Source organism: Tachyglossus aculeatus, chromosome 26 (genome assembly GCF_015852505.1).
Source record: "Tachyglossus aculeatus isolate mTacAcu1 chromosome 26, mTacAcu1.pri, whole genome shotgun sequence".
Taxonomy (NCBI): domain Eukaryota; kingdom Metazoa; phylum Chordata; class Mammalia; order Monotremata; family Tachyglossidae; genus Tachyglossus; species Tachyglossus aculeatus.
The window spans coordinates 5,511,022-5,527,998 of NC_052091.1; the positions used below are offsets into that span (position 1 = coordinate 5,511,022).

At 50.8% G+C, this 16,977-nt stretch overlaps 1 protein-coding gene across 2 annotated transcripts; it reads left to right on the plus strand.

The window, feature by feature from the left end:
* Window positions 1–10,786: 10,786 nt before the first annotated feature.
* PAFAH1B3 (platelet activating factor acetylhydrolase 1b catalytic subunit 3) lies at window positions 10,787–16,076 on the plus strand. 2 transcript variants are annotated; one of them, XM_038767047.1, is made up of 6 exons: window positions 10,787–10,858; window positions 13,535–13,642; window positions 13,772–13,861; window positions 15,277–15,393; window positions 15,503–15,625; window positions 15,759–16,076. In XM_038767047.1, the coding sequence occupies exons 2-6, from the start codon at window positions 13,565–13,567 to the stop codon at window positions 16,029–16,031; spliced, it is 681 nt and encodes a 226-aa protein (XP_038622975.1). In that variant the 5' UTR covers window positions 10,787–10,858; window positions 13,535–13,564; the 3' UTR covers window positions 16,032–16,076. The 2 variants fall into 2 exon arrangements, with proteins under 2 accessions (XP_038622975.1, XP_038622977.1); XM_038767049.1 differs by lacking the exon at window positions 10,787–10,858 and adding an exon at window positions 10,923–10,946.
* Window positions 16,077–16,977: the final 901 nt, after the last annotated feature.

Sequence of the window (16,977 nt, forward strand, 5' to 3'; positions counted from 1 at the left end):
ACTGTACTAAGCACTTGGGAAGTACAAGTTGGCAACATATAAAGACGGTCCCTACCCAACAACGGGCTCACAGTCTGGAAGGGGGAGACAGACAACAAAACAAAACATGTGGACAGGTGTTGTTAGAACAAATAGAATTAAAGCTAAAAATTTCCAATGGCATTATGTTTTTCCCAGTTCTTACTCCCATTATCTGAATGCGCTTCATGCCTGCCTGTCTCGTCTATTAGATTATGGACACTTCAAGGTCAGACATTTTTTTCCCTCCGTCATATAAATCAATCGGTGGTATTTATTGAGCCCTTACTATGTGCAGAGCATTACAGTAAACACTCGGGAGAGCACAATATAACAATAAATAGACACATTTCCTGCCTTCAATGAGCGGTCAGTCTAGAGGGGGAGACGGATAGTAATATAAATAAATAAATTACTGATATGTACTTAAGTACATACGTGCTGCGGGGCTGGGAGGAGGGATGAATAAAGGGAGTAGGTGAAAGCTTTGCAGAAGGAAGTGGGAGAGGAGGAAAGGAGGGCTTAGTCAGGGCAGGCCTTTTGGAGGAAATGTGACCTTAATAGGCTTTGAATATATGGATGGGGCACGGGTTCAGGCTAAGGGGAACGTGTGGGAAAGGAGTTGGCGTCAAGAGAAGATATCAGGGCACAGTGAGTAAACTAGAGCAAGAGGAGTGAAGTGTGTGGGGTGCGCTGTAGTAGGAGATCAGCGAGGAGAGGTAGGATGGGGTGATCTGATTGAATCCTTCAAAGCTGAGTTTTTGTTTAATACGTGGAGGTGGATAGGCAACCACTGGTTCTCGAGTGGAAAGACGTGGACAACTTAAAAAAAAAAAGATCCCTGCAGCGGAGTGAAGGATGGACTGGAGTGGGGTCAGGAGGCACAGTAGTACAGTGCTTTGCACATTGTAGCTGTGCAGAAAATGCAGTTGATGATGATGATGATGATGAAGAGAGGGATTCTAGATGGGAATGTGGCATGGGGGTGGGCGGCTTGAAGGAGGCTCATTGCAGTCCATCCCCCTGTCTTCTTCCTTTCACACAGCCCTTCCCCCCCAGGGTTCCCCAGGATTTCTACTGGCTTCTCACAGTCATCTCTGTTTGAGTCACAGGCCCACCCAGAGTAGGGCTAGCTTTATTATTATTATTGTGGTATTTGTTAAGCGCTTAGTATGTACCAATCGCTGTTCTAAGCACTGGGGTAGATACAAGGTTATCAGGTTGTCCCACGTGGAGCTCACAGTCTTAATCCCTATTTTACAGATGAGGTAACTGAGGCACAGAGAAGTTAAGGGCTCGCCCAAGGTCACACAGCAGCCAAATGGCAGAGCCGGGATTAGAACCCGCAACCTCTGGCTCCCAAGCCCATGCTCTTTCCATTGAGCCACGCTGTCTTCAGCTCTCTCCATCTTTCCCTCTGTCTCTGTCTCTCCTCCTGTCTTTCCCTCTCCTTCCGTCTCTGCTTCTCTAGCCCCATGTGGGACAGCAACCCGATTTGCTCATATCCACCCCAGCATTCAATACGATGCCTGGCACAGAGTAAGCGCTCAACAAATACCACAGTTATTATTATTATTATTTGACTTTATCATCTCTCTTCTCTCCCACCCTTTCTCTGTCTCTCACTTGCTGTATCTCTGCTTGTCTCAGCTCTTTCTCCATCTCTCGCCGTCCCTCAGCTACATCCTGCTGCCTTCTGGTAAACTGGGAAACAGCCCACTCCTTCCCCACCTTAATAATAATAATAATAATAATAATAATAATAATAATAATAATAATAATGCTGGTATTTGTTAAGCGCTTACTATGTGCCAAGCACTGTTCTAAGCACTAGGAGGGGATACAAGGTAATCAAGGTTGTCCCATGTGGGGCGCACAGTCTTCACCCCCATTTTACAGATGAGGTAACTGAGGCCCAGAGAAGTTAAGTGACTTACCCAAAGTCACACACCTTCCTTCACAGACAGTCACTGTCTTTCCTCTTTTCCCAGTTTCTCCTTTTTCCCTCCCCCCACCCACCCCGTTCCCATCTCTCTCCCTCCTTTCGGCGTTCTTTTTCCATTGCTCTCATTTATTTTCTCTTGGCTTCTCATCTTTTCTTTCCTTGTTCATTTTTCCCCTCTTACTCTTTTCTTCTGATAATGTCTAGTTTCCACATCGCTTCTTCCGCCACCCCCTGCTCCTACTCTGTTTCTGTAATAAAATCAAGATATTTTAATTGAGGAAGCATGGCCCCACACTGCGTGTTTGAAAGAAGCTTCCTCGGGAAAATAATTATGTCTATTCTCCAACATGGTCTCCAGCGTATCAGGACGATACTTAAACAATCGACGTCGGTTTGGGCAGAGAAACGCAGTCCTGACCACCAATAGTTGAATGAGAGGAGTAGGATGCCGGTGGTGTGGAAAGTGGAAAGGGTAAATGAGAGTTTATTATTAACATTTCTCAGGCCCCCTCTGCCTCTGCTCCCCCATCACCCCTACTCACTCCCTCTGCTGCCCTACCCCCTTCCCCGCCCCACAGCACTTGTGTATATTCGTCCATATTTATTATTCTATTTTATTAATGATGTGTATATACCCATAATTCTATTTATCTTGATGCTACTGATGCCTGTTACTTGTTTTGTTTTCTGTCGCCCCTTTCTAGACCGTGAGCCCATTGTTGGGTAGGGATCGTCTCTGTTGCCGAATTGTACTTTCTAAGTGCTTAGTACAGTGCTCTGCACACAGTAAGTGCTCAACAAATATGATTGAATGAATGAGTGAAAAGCGGCAGGGTCATCATTAAAACCCAAGGTCCCCGACCTTCCAGGCCTGTGCTCTTTCCGCTGGGCCGTGGCAGAAATATCGACATGTTTTAAGGGTTTGGGTAAACACATGGACAGTCAGTCCGTTTTTTTGCCAGTCCCCTCTCTCCTTTATTTTTACACTGTGAGCCCCTCAAGGGACAAGGACCACATCTAATTCCCATCTGTGTGTTCTTTCCCAGTGTTTAGTACAATGCTCTGCACACAAAAAGTGCTTAATAAATGCCCTTACTACTACTAGCGGGACACTAAAGGGCGTAGAGGGGAAAAGCTCTAAATTTTTTTTTAGTGGCGTTTGTTAAGGGTTTACTATTTGCCAGGCACTGTACTAAGCACTGGGGTAGATGGAAGCAAATCAAGTTGGCCCCAGTCCCTGTCCCCGAGGGGGCTCACAGTCTTAATCCCCATTTTACAGATGAGGCAACTGAGGCCCAGAGAAGTGAAGTGGCTTATCCAAGGCCACACAGCAGGCAAGAGGCAGCGCTGGGATTAGAAGATTTGACCTTCTGATTCACAGGCCCGTGCCCTATCCACGACGCCATGCTGCTTCTTTCGGTCTGACAGCCCATTCGTTAAACCTCACTAAGGGGTTGACTGCCGTCCCCTAAATCAATCAATCAATCAATCAATCAATCAATCAGTCGTATTTATTGAGCTCTTACTGTGTGCAGAGCACTGTATTAAGCGCTTGGGAAGTACAAGTTGGCAACATATAGAGACAGTCCCTACCCAACAGTGGGCTCACAGTCTAAAAATTGTGGCAGCCTAGATATCAGAGGCTAGAGCACGGGCCTGGGAATCAGAAGGCCTTGGGTTCTAATCCCGACTCCACCACGGGTGTGGTGTGTGACCTTGGTTAAGTCCCTTCACTTATCTGGGGCTCAGTTACCTCATCTGTAAAGAGGGGATGAAGACTGTGAGCCCTATGGGGGACAGGGACTGTGTCCCACCCGATTTGCTAGTACAGTGCCTGGCATATAGTAAGCTTTTAACAAATATGTTGCCAACTTGTACTTCCCAAGCGCTTAGTCCAGTGCTCTGCACACAGTAAGCGCTCAATAAATACGATTGAATTGAATGAATGAATGAATGAAATAGCGTAATTGTTATTCTTAGCAGGCTGCCTCCCCAGACCCACTCTCTGCTGCAGTCGAGGCTCACAAGTTCAGCCCAAGGGGGTTTCCGGGTCTCCGAGCATGACTGTGCCCACCACACCTGCCAACACTGTGGTACCCTCCCCCATCCCTGGCTCATTTCTCCTTGGCTCCCAGGGCTTTGACTTTCCTTCATTCAATCAATCGTATTTATTGAGCGCTTACTGTGTGCAGAGCACTGGACTAAGCGCTTGGAAAGTGCAATTCTGCAACAGAGACAATCCCTGCTCACAGCGAGCTCACAGTGTAGAGCGGGGAGACAGACATCAATACAAATAAATAAAATGACGGATATGGACATAGGCTGTGTGGGGCTGGGAGTCGGGGGTGGGGGAAAGCATCGTGGCTCAGTGGAAAGAGCATAGGCTTGGGAGTCAGAGGTCAGGGGTTCTAATCCCGGTCCGCCACTTGTCAGCTGTGTGACCTTGGGCAAGTCACTTCACTTCTCTGAGCCTCAGTTCCCTCATCTGTAAAATGGGGATTAAGACTGTGAGCCCCATGTGGGACAACCTGATCACCTTGTATCCCCCCAGCGCTTCGCACATAGTAAGTGCTTAACAAATGCCATTATTATTATTATCAAGAGCAAAGGGAGCGAGTCAGGGCGACGCAGAAGGAAATGGGAGATGAGGAGGTGAGCTCTCAGTAGGGCTTTGAAGGGATCGCCATCGTTCGTTCATTCATTCATTCAATCATGTTTATTGAGCGCTTACTGTGTGCAGACCACTGTACTAAGCGCTTGGGAAGTCCAAGTTGGCAACATATAGAGACGGTCCCTACCCAAGAGTGGGCTCACAGTCTAGAAGGGGGAGGCAGAGAACAAAACAAAACATATTAACAAAATAAAATAAATAGAATAAATATGTACAAATAAAACAAATAAATAGAGTAATAAATACATACAAACATATATACATATATACAGGTGCTGTGGGGAGGGGAAGGAGGTAAGGCGGGGGTGATGGAGAGGGGGAGGAAGGGGAGAGGAAGGAGGGGGCTCAGTGTAGGAAGGCCTCCTGGAGGAGGTGAGCTCTCAGTAGGGCCTTGAAGGGAGGAAGAGAGCGAGCTTGGCAGATGTGGGGAAAGAGGGCATTCCAGGCCACGGGGATGACGTGGGCCGGGGGTCGACGGCGGGACAGGTGAGAACGAGGCATGGTGAGGAGATTAGCGGCAGAGGAGCGGAGGGTACGGGCTGGGCTGGAGAAGGAGAGAAGGGAGGTGAGGTAGGAGGGGGCGAGGTGATGGACAGCCTTGAAGCCCAGGGTGAGGAGTTTCTGCCTGACGCATAGGTTGATTGGTAGCCACTGGAGATTTCTGAGAATACATCTAGAAGCAGCGTGGCTCAGTGGAAAGAACACGGGCTCTGGAGTCAGAAGTCATGGGTTCAAATCCTACCTCCACCAATTGCCAGCTGTGTGACTTTGGGCAAGTCACTTGACTTCTCTGAGCCTCAGTTGCCTCACCTGTAAATGGGGATTAAGACCGTGAGCCCCCCGTGGGACAACCTGATCACCTTGTAACCTCCCCAGCGCTTAGAACAGTGCTTTGCACATAGTAAGCGCTTAATAAATGCTATCATTATATCTGTTGGTTGTTCTGTGGTCCTCTCCTAGGGCTTAGTACAGGGTACCGCACACAGTACACACTCGAAAAATTCGATTGAATTGAATGAATGGGTAGAGCAGAATGGTCTGGCCCTTCCTGCCCTTCATTGCTTCCTCTAGTCCCGCGTGCCCTTCCAGGATAATAATGATGGTGTTTGTTAAGCGCTTACTATGTGCAAAGCACTGTTCTAAGCACTGGGGAGGTTACAAGCGCTTAGTACAGTGCTCTGCACACAGCAAGCGCCCAATAAATATGATTGAATGAATGAAGGTGATCAGGTTGTCCCGGGGGGGGTGGTTACAGTTTTAATCCTTCAAGGATTAAATCTTCCTCCCTTCAAGGCCCTACTGAGAGCTCACCTCCTCCAGGAGGCCTTCCCACACTGAGCCCCCTCCTTCCTCTCCTCCTCCACCCACTCTCCATCCCCCCCCGCATTACCTCCTTCCCTTCCCCACAGCACCTGTCTATATTTATATATGTTTGTACGGATTTATTACTCTATTTATTTATTTTACTTGTACATATTTATTCTATTTATTTTATTCTGTTAACATATTTTGTTTTGTTCTCCGTCTCCCCCTTCTAGACTGTGAGCCCACTCTTGGGTAGGGACTGTCTCCATATGTTGCCAACTTGTACTTCCCAAGCGCTTAGTCCAGTGCTCTGCACACAGTAAGCGCTCAATAAATACGATTGAATGAATGAATGAATGAATTCCCATTTTCCAGATGAGGTAACTGAGGCCCAGAGAAGTGAAGTGACTTGCCCAAAGTCACACAGCTGACAGTTGGCAGAGCCGGGATTTGAACCCATGACCTCTGACTCTGAGAGCTCACCTCTTCCAGGAGGCCTTCCCAGACTGAGCCCCTTCCTTCCTCTCCCCCTCGTCCCCCTCTCCATCCCCCCCTTACCTCCTTCCCTTCCCCACAGCACCTGTCTATATGTATATATGTACGAATTTATTACTCTATTTATTTTACTTGTACATATTTATTCTATTTATTTTATTCTGTTAACATATTTTGTTTTGTTCTCTGTCTCCCCCTTCTAGACTGTGAGCCCACTGTTGGGTAGGGACCGTCTCCATATGTTGCCAACTTGTACTTCCCAAGCGCTTAGTCCAGTGCTCTGCACCCAGTAAGCGCTCAATAAATACGACTGAATGAATGAATAAATGAATCCCCATTTTCCAGATGAGGTAACTGAGGCCCAGAGAAGTGAAGTGACTTGCCCAAAGTCACACAGCTGACAGTTGGCAGAGCCAGGATTTGAACCCTTGACCTCTGACTCTGAGAGCTCACCTCTTCCAGGAGGCCTTCCCAGACTGAGCCCCTACCTTCCTCTCCCCCTCGTCCCCCTCTCCATCCCCCCATCTTACCTCCTTCCCTTCCTCACAGCACCTGTATATATGTATATATGTTTGTACGGATTTATTACTCTATTTATTTATTTATTTTACTTGAACATATCTATTCTATTTATTTTATTTTGTTAGTATGTTTGGTTTTGTTCTCTGTCTCCCCCTTTTAGACCGTGAGCCCGCTGTTGGGTAGGGACCGTCTCTAGATGTTGCCAACTTGGACTTCCCAAGCGCTTAGTACAGTGCTCTGCAGACAGTAAGCGCTCAATAAATACGATTGATTGATTGATTGACTCCAAAGCCCGGGCTCTTTCCACTGAGCCACGCTGCTTCTTTCCCCTTTCCCATCCCCTTTCCCTGCCTTCCTCCGTGCCAATTCCCGTTTCCCGGGGTGACTCCGCCCCCCCCCCCCGCGCGCTGCTCCAGGTGTGGCGGCCCGCCCCCCCTACGGGAGGCAGCAGGATGGACTCTTCCATTCTGTCCCCCCCCCCACCCGTTTTTTCCTTCCCCCTCCCTCCCAGCCTGCCGCTTTGTCCACGGGACCGTCCCATTGGGAGCGCACCCCCCGTCCCCCCCTCCCCCGCGCGCGAGGTGGTCTCTTCCGCCCTCCCCTCAGGTGGCCCGCTCCCTTTCATTCATTCATTCATTCATTCATTCATTCATTCATTCAATCGTATTTATTGAGCAATTACTGTGTGCAGAGCACTGGACTAAGCGCTTGGGAAGTACAAGTTGGCAACATCTAGACACAGTCCCTACCCAACAGTGGGCTCACAGTCTAAAAGGGGGAGACAGACAACAAAACAAAACATATTAACAAAATTCATTCATTCAATCGTATTTATTGAGCGCTTACTGTGTGCAGAGCACTGGACTAAGCGCTTGGGAAGTCCAAGTTGGCAACATCTAGAAACGGTCCCTACCCAACAGCGGGCTCACAGTCTAGAAGGGGGAGACAGAGAACCAAACCAAACTTATTAACAAAATTCATTCATTCAATCGTATTTATTGAGCGCTTACCGTGTGCAGGGCACCGGTCTAACCGCTTGGGAAGTACAAGTCGGCAACATATAGAGATGGTCCCTACCCGACAGCGGGCTCACAGTCTAGAGGACCTTGTCCTCTCCCTGACTTTCCCATCTCTGTTGACGGCACTACCATCCTTCCCGTCTCACAAGCCCGCAACCTTGGTGTCATCCTCGACTCCGCTCTCTCATTCACCCCTCACATCCAAGCCGTCACCAAAACCTGCCGGTCTCAGCTCCGCAACATTGCCAAGATCCGCCCTTTCCTCTCCATCCAAACCGCTACCCTGCTAATTCAAGCTCTCATCCTATCCCGTCTGGACTACTGCACTAGCCTTCTCTCTGATCTCCCATCCTCGTGTCTCTCTCCACTTCAATCCATACTTCATGCTGCTGCCCGGATTATCTTTGTCCAGAAACGCTCTGGACATATCACTCCCCTCCTCAAAAACCTCCAATGGCTACCGATCAATCTGCGCATCAGGCAGAAACTCCTCACCCTGGGCTTCAAGGCTCTCCATCACCTCGCCCCCTCCTACCTCACCTCCCTTCTCTCCTTCTACTGCCCAGCCCGCACCCTCCGCTCCTCCACCACTAATCTCCTCACTGTACCTCGCTCTCGCCTGTCCCGCCATCGACCCCCGGCCCACGTCATCCCCCGGGCCTGGAATGCCCTCCCTCTGCCCATCCGCCAAGCTAGCTCTCTTCCTCCCTTCAAGGCCCTCCTGAGAGCTCGCCTCCTCCAGGAGGCCTTCCCAGATTGAGCCCCTTCTTTCCTCTCCCCCCTCGTCCCCCTCTCCATCCCCCCGCCTTACCGCCTTCCCCTCCCCACAGCACCTGTATATATGTATATATGGTTGTACATATTTATTACTCTGTTTATTTATTTATTTATTTATTTTACTTGTACATTTCTATCCTACTTATTTTATTTTGTTGGTATGTTTGGTTCTGTTCTCTGTCTCCCCCTTTTAGACTGTGAGCCCACTATCGGGTAGGGACTGTCTCTATGTGATGCCAATTTGTACTTCCCAAGCGCTTAGTACAGTGCTCTGCACATAGTAAGCGCTCAATAAATACGATTGATTGATTGATTGATTGATAGAAGGGGGAGACAGGCGACAAACATATTAACAAAATAAAATAAATAGAATTCATTCATTCAATCGTATTTATTGAGCGCTTACTGTGTGCAGAGCACTATACTAAGCGCTTGGGAAGTCCAAGTTGGCAACATGTAGAGACGGTCCCTACCCAACACCGGGCTCACAGTCTAGAAGGGGGGGACAGACGACAAAACAAAACATATTAACAAAATAAAATAAGTAGAATAAATATGTACAAGTAAAATAGAGTAATAAATCCATACAAATCAATCAATCAATCGTATTTATTGAGCGCTTACTGTGTGCAGAGCACTGGACTAAGTGCTTGGGAAGTCCAAGTTGGCAACGTATAGAGACGGTCCCTACCCAACAGTGGGTTCCCAGTCTAGAAGGGGGAGACAGAGAACAAAACAAAACATATTAACAAAATGAAATAAGTAGAATAAATATTTACAAGTACAATAAACAGAGTAATAAATCTGTATAAACATATATACATATATACAGGTGCTGTGGGGAAGGGAAGGAGGTAAAGTGCGGGGATGGAGAGTGGAAGGAGGGGGAGAGGAAGGAGGGGGCTTAGTCTGGGAAGGCCTCCTGGAGGAGGTGAGCTCTCAGTAGGGATTTGAAGGGATCGCCATCGTTCATTCATTCATTCATTCAATCGTATTTATTGAGCGCTTACTGTGTGCAGAGCACTTTCCTAAGCGCTTGGGAAGTCCAAGTTGGCAAGATATAGAGACGGTCCCTACCCAACAGTGGGCTCGCAATCTAGAAGGGGGAGACAGAGAACAAAACAAAACACATTAACAAAATGAAATAAGTAGAATAAATATTTACAAGTACAATAAATAAATAGAGTAATAAGTCCGTACAAACATATATACATATATACAGGTGCAGTGGGGAAGGGAAGGAGGTAAGGGGAGGGGGAGATGGAGAGGGGAAGGAGGGGGCTCAGTCTGGGAAGGCCTCCTGGAGGAGATGGGAGGAGGAGGAGGAGCCTGCAAAAGAGACTGAGAATGAACGAGCGGAGAGATAAGAGGAGAACCAGGACGGAGTCTCTGAAGCCAAGGTTGGATCAAGGCCCTACTGAGAGCTCACCTCCTCCAGGAGGCCTTCCCAGACTGAGCCCCCTCCTTCCTCTCCCCCTCCTCCCCCTCTCCATCCCCCCCGCCTTACCTCCTTCCCTTCCCCACAGCTCCTGTATATATGTATATATGTTTGTACGGATTTATTACTCTATTTATTTTACTTGTACATATCTATTCTATTTATTTTATTTTGTTAATATGATTGGTTTTGTTCTCTGTCTCCCCCTCCTAGACTGTGTGCCCACCTGTATATATGTATATATGTTTGCACATATTTCTTACTGTATTTATTTATTTATTTTACTTGTACTTATCTATTGTATTTATTTTATTTTGTTAATATGTTTAGTTTTGTTCTCTGTCTCCCCCTTCTAGACTGTGAGCCCACTCTTGGGTAGGGACCGTCTCTATATGCTGCCACTTGTACCTCCCAAGCGCTCAGTCCAGTGCTCTGCACACAGTGAGCGCTCAATAAATACGATTGATTGATTGATTCAAGGTTCAAGGTTCCTCAGCCCGCTCCCGGCGTGGGTTGGTCCACCGTCGTTGGTCCCCCCCCCCCCGCTTCGAATGGTCCCGTCCGGGGCGTCCCCCGTTCCGAGCAGCTAATGGTCTGTCCCTCCCGGACAGGCCCCGGGGCCGCGGCCGAGACGACGACCACTGCAGCCCGCCCACGGGACCCTGACGGTCAGTCACCCCCGGGGACCCCCGGGACCCCCCCCAGACCGCCGGGCCTGGCGGGCCTGTAGGACGGACGGACGGACGGGGAGCCAAGGTGGCGGCGCCTCCACTATTGTCCTGGAACACAGACAGACGGAGAGAGAAAGAGAGGGGAGGCCAGCCAGGCGAGGAGGAGGAGGAGGAGGCGGCGGCGGGCCTTTCCCGGTGGGCCCGCCCTGCCCGTTCTCCCCCGCTCCTCTGCCACCGCTCACCTCCTCACCGGGCCTCGTTCTCGCCTGTCCCGCCGTCGGCCCCCGGCCCACATCCTCCCCCTGGCCCGGAATGCCCCCAATCCCTCTGCCCCTCCGCCAAGCTAGCTCTCTTCCTCCCTTCAAGGCCCTACTGAGAGCTCACCTCCTCCAGGAGGCCTTCCCACACTGAGCCCCTTCCTTTCTCTCCCCCTCCCCCCAGCCTTACCTCCTTCCCCTCCCCACAGTGGCTACCAATCAACCAACGCATCAGGCAAAAATTCCTCACCCTCGGCTTCAAGGCCGTCCATCACCTCACCTCCCTTCTGTCCTTCTCCTTCTCTAATCTCCTTTTAGACTGTGAGCCCACTTTTAGACTGTGAGCCCACTGTTGGGTAGGGACTGTCTCTATGTGATGCCTTAGTACAGTGCTCTGCACATAGTAAGCGCTCAACAAATACGATTGATTGATTGATTGATTCTCCAGCCTGGCCCGCACCCTCCGCCGCTCACCTCCTCCCCGGGCCTCGTTCTCGCCTGTCCCGCCGTCGCCCCCCGGCCCACGTCCTCCCCCTGGCCCGGAATGCCCTCCCTCTGCCCATCCGCCAAGCTACATCTCTTCCTCCCTTCAAAGCCCCAGTGAGAGCTCACCTCCTCCAGGAGGCCTTCCCACTCTGAGCCCCCTCCTTCCTCTCCCCCTCCCACCGCACCTCACCTCCTTCCCCTCCCCACAGCACCTGTATATATGTATATATGTTTGTATGTATTACTTTATTCATTCTTAATATGTTTGGTTTTGTGCTCTGTTTCCCCCTTCTAGACTGTGAGCCCGCTGTTGGGTAGGGACCGTCTCTATATGTTGCCAACTTGGACTTCCCAAGCGCTTAGTCCGGTGCTCTGCACACAGTAAGCGCTCAATAAATACGATTGAATGAATGAATGAGCCCCCTCCTTCCTCTCCCCCTCCTTCCCCTCCCCACAGCACCTGTATATATGTATATGTTTGTGTTTATTCATTTTATTTGTACATATTTATTCCATTTATTTTCTTTTGTTAATATGTTCTGTTTTGTGCTCTGTCTCCCCCTTCTAGACTGTGAGCCCGCTGTTGGGTAGGGACCGTCTCTAGATGTTGCCAACTTGGACTTCCCAAGCGCTTAGTCCGGTGCTCTGCACACAGTAAGCGCTCAATAAATACGATTGAATGAATGAATGAGCCCCCTCCTTTCTCTCCCCCTCCTCCCCCTCTCCCCGCCTCACCTCCTTCCCCTCCCCACAGCACCTGTATATATGTATATGTTTGTATGTTTATTTATTCATTTTATTTGTACATATTTATTCCATTTATTTTCTAATGTTGATATGTTTTGTTTTGTGCTCTGTCTCCCTCTTCTAGACTGTGAGCCCACTGTTGGGTAGGGACCGTCTCCATATGTTGCCAACTTGTACTTCCCAAGCACTTAGTACAGAGAAGCAGCATAGCTCAGTGGAAAGAGCCCGGGCTTTGGAGTCAGAGGTCGTCATCATCATCATCATCAGTCGTATTTATTGAGCGCTTACTGTGTGCAGAGCACTGTACTAAGCGCTTGGGAAGTACAAATTGGCAACATATAGAGACAGTCCCTACCCAACAGTGGGCTCACATTCTAAAAGGGGGAGACAGAGAACAAAACCAAACATACTAACAAAATAAAATAAATAGAATAGATATGTACAAGTAAAATAAATAGAGTAATAAATATGTACAAACATATATACATATATACAGGTGCTGTGGGGAAGGGAAGGAGGTAAGATGGGGGGATGGAGAGGGGGACGAGGGGGAGAGGAAGGAAGGGGCTCAGTCTGGGAAGGCCTCCTGGAGGAGGTGAGTTCTCAGTAGGGCCTTGAAGGGAGGAAGAGAGCTAGCTTGGCGGATGGGCAGAGGGAGGGCATTCCAGACCCAGGGGATGACGTGGGCCGGGGGACGATGGCGGGACAGGCGAGAACGAGGTACGGTGAGGAGATTAGCGGTGGCAGAGGAGCGGAGGGTGCGGGTTGGGCTGGAGAAGGACAGAAGGGAGGTGAGGTAGGAGGGGGCAAGGTGATGGACAGCCTTGAAGCCGAGGGTGAGGAGTTTCTGCCTGATGCGCAGATTGATTGGTAGCCACTGGAGATTTTTGAGGAGGGAAGTAACATGCCCAGAGCGTTTCTGGACAAAGACAATCCGGGCAGCAGCATGAAGTATGGATTGAAGTGGGGAGAGACACGAGGATGGGAGATCAGAAAGAAGGCTGATGCAGTAGTCCAGACGGGATAGGATGAGAGCTTGAACGAGCAGGGTAGCGGTATGGATGGAAAGGAAAGGGCAGATCTTGGCAGTAGTAGGAGGAGTAGTAGTAGTGGTAGTACAGTGCTCTGCACACAGTAAGCGCTCAATAAATACGATTGAATGAATGAATGCCCCTCTCCACAGGACACATCTCGCCCCATCACCACCCCCACGATGAGCGGCGAGGACAACCCAGCTAGCACGCCGACCCCCATGCAGGATGTGCAGGGTGACGGGCGCTGGATGTCCCTCGTGAGTCCTCCCCCCCGGCACGGACGGACCCCGAGGGAGGGAGAAGGGGACGCCCCGGGTCAGCGGGGGAGGCCGTCCGTCCATCCGTCCGTCCACCTCATCGCCCCTCCTCCCCCTTTGCTCCTGCAGCACCACCGTTTCGTGGCGGACAGCAAAGACAAGGAACCGGAGGTCGTGTTCATCGGAGATTCCCTGGTGCAGCTGCTGCATCAGTGTGAGGTCAGTGAGCAGCTGGGACCCCAGACCCATCTAGTCCTTTCAATCATTCATTCAATCGCATTTATTGAGCGCTTACGGTGTGCAGAGCACTGGACTAAGCGCTTGGGGAAGTACAAGTTGGCAACATATAGAGACGGTCCCTACCCAACAGTGGGCTCACAGTCTAGAAGGGGGAGACAGAGAACAAAACATATTAACAAAATAAAATAAATAGAATAAATATGTACAAATAAAATAGAGCAATAAATACGTACAAACATATATACATATATACAGGTGCTGTGGGGGGGGAGAGGAAGGAGGGGGCTCAGTCATTCATTAAATCACATTTGAGCGCTTACTGTGTACAGCGCACTGTACTAAGCGCTTGGGAAGTACAAGTTGGCAACATATAGAGGTGGTCCCTACCCAACAGTGGACTCAGAGTCTAGAAGGGGGAGACAGAAAACAAAACATATTAACAAAATAAAATAAGTAGAATAAATATGTACAAATGAAATAGAGTAATAAATACGTACAAACATATATACATATAGACAGGCGCTGTGGGGAGGGGGAGGGGAAGGAGGGAGCTCAATCATTCATTAAATCGTATTTATTGAGCGCTTACTGTGTACAGAGCACTGGATTAAGTGCTTGGGGAAGTACAAGTTGGCAACATATAGAGACGGTCCCTACCCAACAGTGGGCTCACAGTCTAGAAGGGGGAGACAGACAACAAAACATATTAACAAAATAAAATAAATAGAATAAATATGTACAAATAAATAGAGTAATAAATACGTACAAACATATATACACATATACAGGTGCTGTGGGGAGGGGAGGGAGGTAAAGCAGGGGGGTTGGGGAGGAGGGGGAGAGGGAGGAGGGGGCTCAGTTTGGGAAGGCCTCCTGGAGGAGGTGAGCCCTCAGTAGGGCTTCGAAGGGCTTTCTCCCCCAGCAGAGTGTGGCGGCTCCTCACCTCGAGGTCTGGTTGTCCTCACCGCTATCCAGGCCTAAATCCTGTGGGAAAATCCCTCCCCCACACCCCGACCATCCCAGGGCTGGGAAACAAGAGCCAGGGGCAGGGGGCTCAGATTCCCTCCCCCCCCCGCCCCCCGTCATCTTCCTGTCCCAAGGGTGGGAATAGGTTCCTTGACACCAATCAATCAATCAATCCTATTGAGCGCTTACTGTGTGCAGAGCACTGTACTAAGCGCTTGGGAAGTACAAGTTGGCAACATATAGAGATGGTCCCTACCCAACAGTGGGCTCACAGTCTAAAAGGGGGAGACAGAGAACAAAACCAAACACACTAACAAAATAAAATAAATAGAATAGATACGTACAAGTAAAATAAATAAATAGAGTAATAAGTCAAACCTTTTTGGGGAGGGAAAGGCAGGGATCGAGTAAAGCCTCCTCCCTCACAGCTGTGGCGGCAGCTCTTTTCCCCCCTGCACGCACTCAACTTTGGGATCGGGGGCGATGCCACCCACCACGTGCTGTGGCGGCTGGAGAACGGCGAACTGGAGCACATCCGGCCCAAGGTGAGCGCCCGAGGGGCAGGCGGTGGCCGTGTGTGATGGGGGAGTGTGTTTGGGGGGTGGGGGGCATGATGATGGGAGGCAGGGGTTGACGCTGCCCCGTTCCCCTCAGATTGTGGTGGTCTGGGTGGGCACCAACAACCACGGGCACACGGCGGAGCAGGTGGCCGGCGGCATCCAGGCCATCGTGCACCTGCTGAATAAGAGGCAGCCTCAGGCCCGGGTCGTAGTGCTGGTGAGTGAGACGTCCTTCCTCGGACCGCGCCCCCCCTTCGTGGGGGGAGTAGGTCCAACGCCCCTCCGGCCGGCCTCCCTCCCTCCCTCCCTCCCGGCCCGGCCCCCCGTCCTCACGGTCTCCCCTCGGTCAGGGCCTGCTCCCACGGGGCCAACACCCCAACCCGCTGCGGGAGAAGAACAGGCAGGTGAACGTGCTGGTTCGGGAGGCCCTGGCCGGGCAGCCCGGGGCGCACTTCCTGGACGCCGACCCCGGCTTCGTGCACTCGGACGGCACCATCAGCCACCACGACATGTACGACTACCTCCACCTCAGCCGGCTGGGCTACGCGCCCATCTGCAAGGCCCTGCACGCCTTGCTCCTCAGCCTGCTGGGGCCGGACCAGGGCCCCCAGCCCCAGCCCTGAACCCCCGCCCGCCTCCCCGCTTCCTTCACCCCAATAAACTTCCTCTCCCACAGCCGGGTCTAGCTCCCTTATGGGGTCCGTCCCTCGGGGGGTGGGCGGCAGGAAGAGGCCGGCCCCAGGAGGACTGCCCCCGGAGCCTCCACAGCAAGAGGGAGAGAAATAGGGAGCCCCGGGCCCGGGCTCCGCCACTTGTCTGGCCTGTGACCATGGGGATGTCACTTCTTGGCGCCTCAGAAGTGGGGTTGGACTGGGAGCCCCACGTGGGATGGGGACTGATGGACTTGTAGCTACGCCAGCGCTTAGTCCAGTGCCTGGCATGTAGTAAACCCTTAAATACCTTGAAAAAACCTCAACGATACCTCAGCGGTAGAGGTGGGGCCGGCCCAGGCCCCGGCCCCCTCCCCTTCCCGGGCTGTTGGTGACTGGAGGGGAGGTAGGGTGGAGCCCCATACTTGGAGAAGCAGTGTGGCTCAGTGGAAAGAGCTGGGGCTTTGGAGTCAGCGGTCATGGGTTCAAATCACAGCTCCGCCAATTGCCAGCTGTGTGACTTTGGGCAAATCACTTCACTTCTCTGGGCCTTGGTTCCCTCATCTGTAAAATGGGGACTGACCGTGAGACAACCTGATCACCTTGTAGCCTCCCCAGCGCTTATAACAGTGCTTTCCACATAGCATTTAACATATGCCATCGTTATTATTATACGTGCCCCTGGGGAAGGGCTTTAAGTGCAGGGTTGGAGCTCACCACGTTTTAACGCCCCCACCCCAGAAACCCCTCTCGGCCCCCCAGGCAGGGGATGAGGGGGTGGGCGGACACAGGAGCGAGGCTAAAGGGGTGTGTTAAACAGCTTTTAATCTCTGCTTGCTCGCGTCTCCTCGGCACAGTAAGAAATATTGCACATGATCAACATGTTTCGTTCCGGGGGAGGGAAGGAGGGAAGGGCGGG

Excerpts from the sequence above, each read along its gene's own strand:
- PAFAH1B3 (XM_038767047.1), top strand. The coding sequence starts at position 13,565 with ATGAGCGGCGAGGACAACCCAGCTAGCACGCCGACCCCCATGCAGGAT. Across the intron at positions 13,862-15,276 it reads AGCTGCTGCATCAGTGTGAG|CTGTGGCGGCAGCTCTTTTC; the intron begins GTCAGTGAGCAG and ends CCTCCCTCACAG. Across the intron at positions 15,394-15,502 it reads TGGAGCACATCCGGCCCAAG|ATTGTGGTGGTCTGGGTGGG; the intron begins GTGAGCGCCCGA and ends CGTTCCCCTCAG.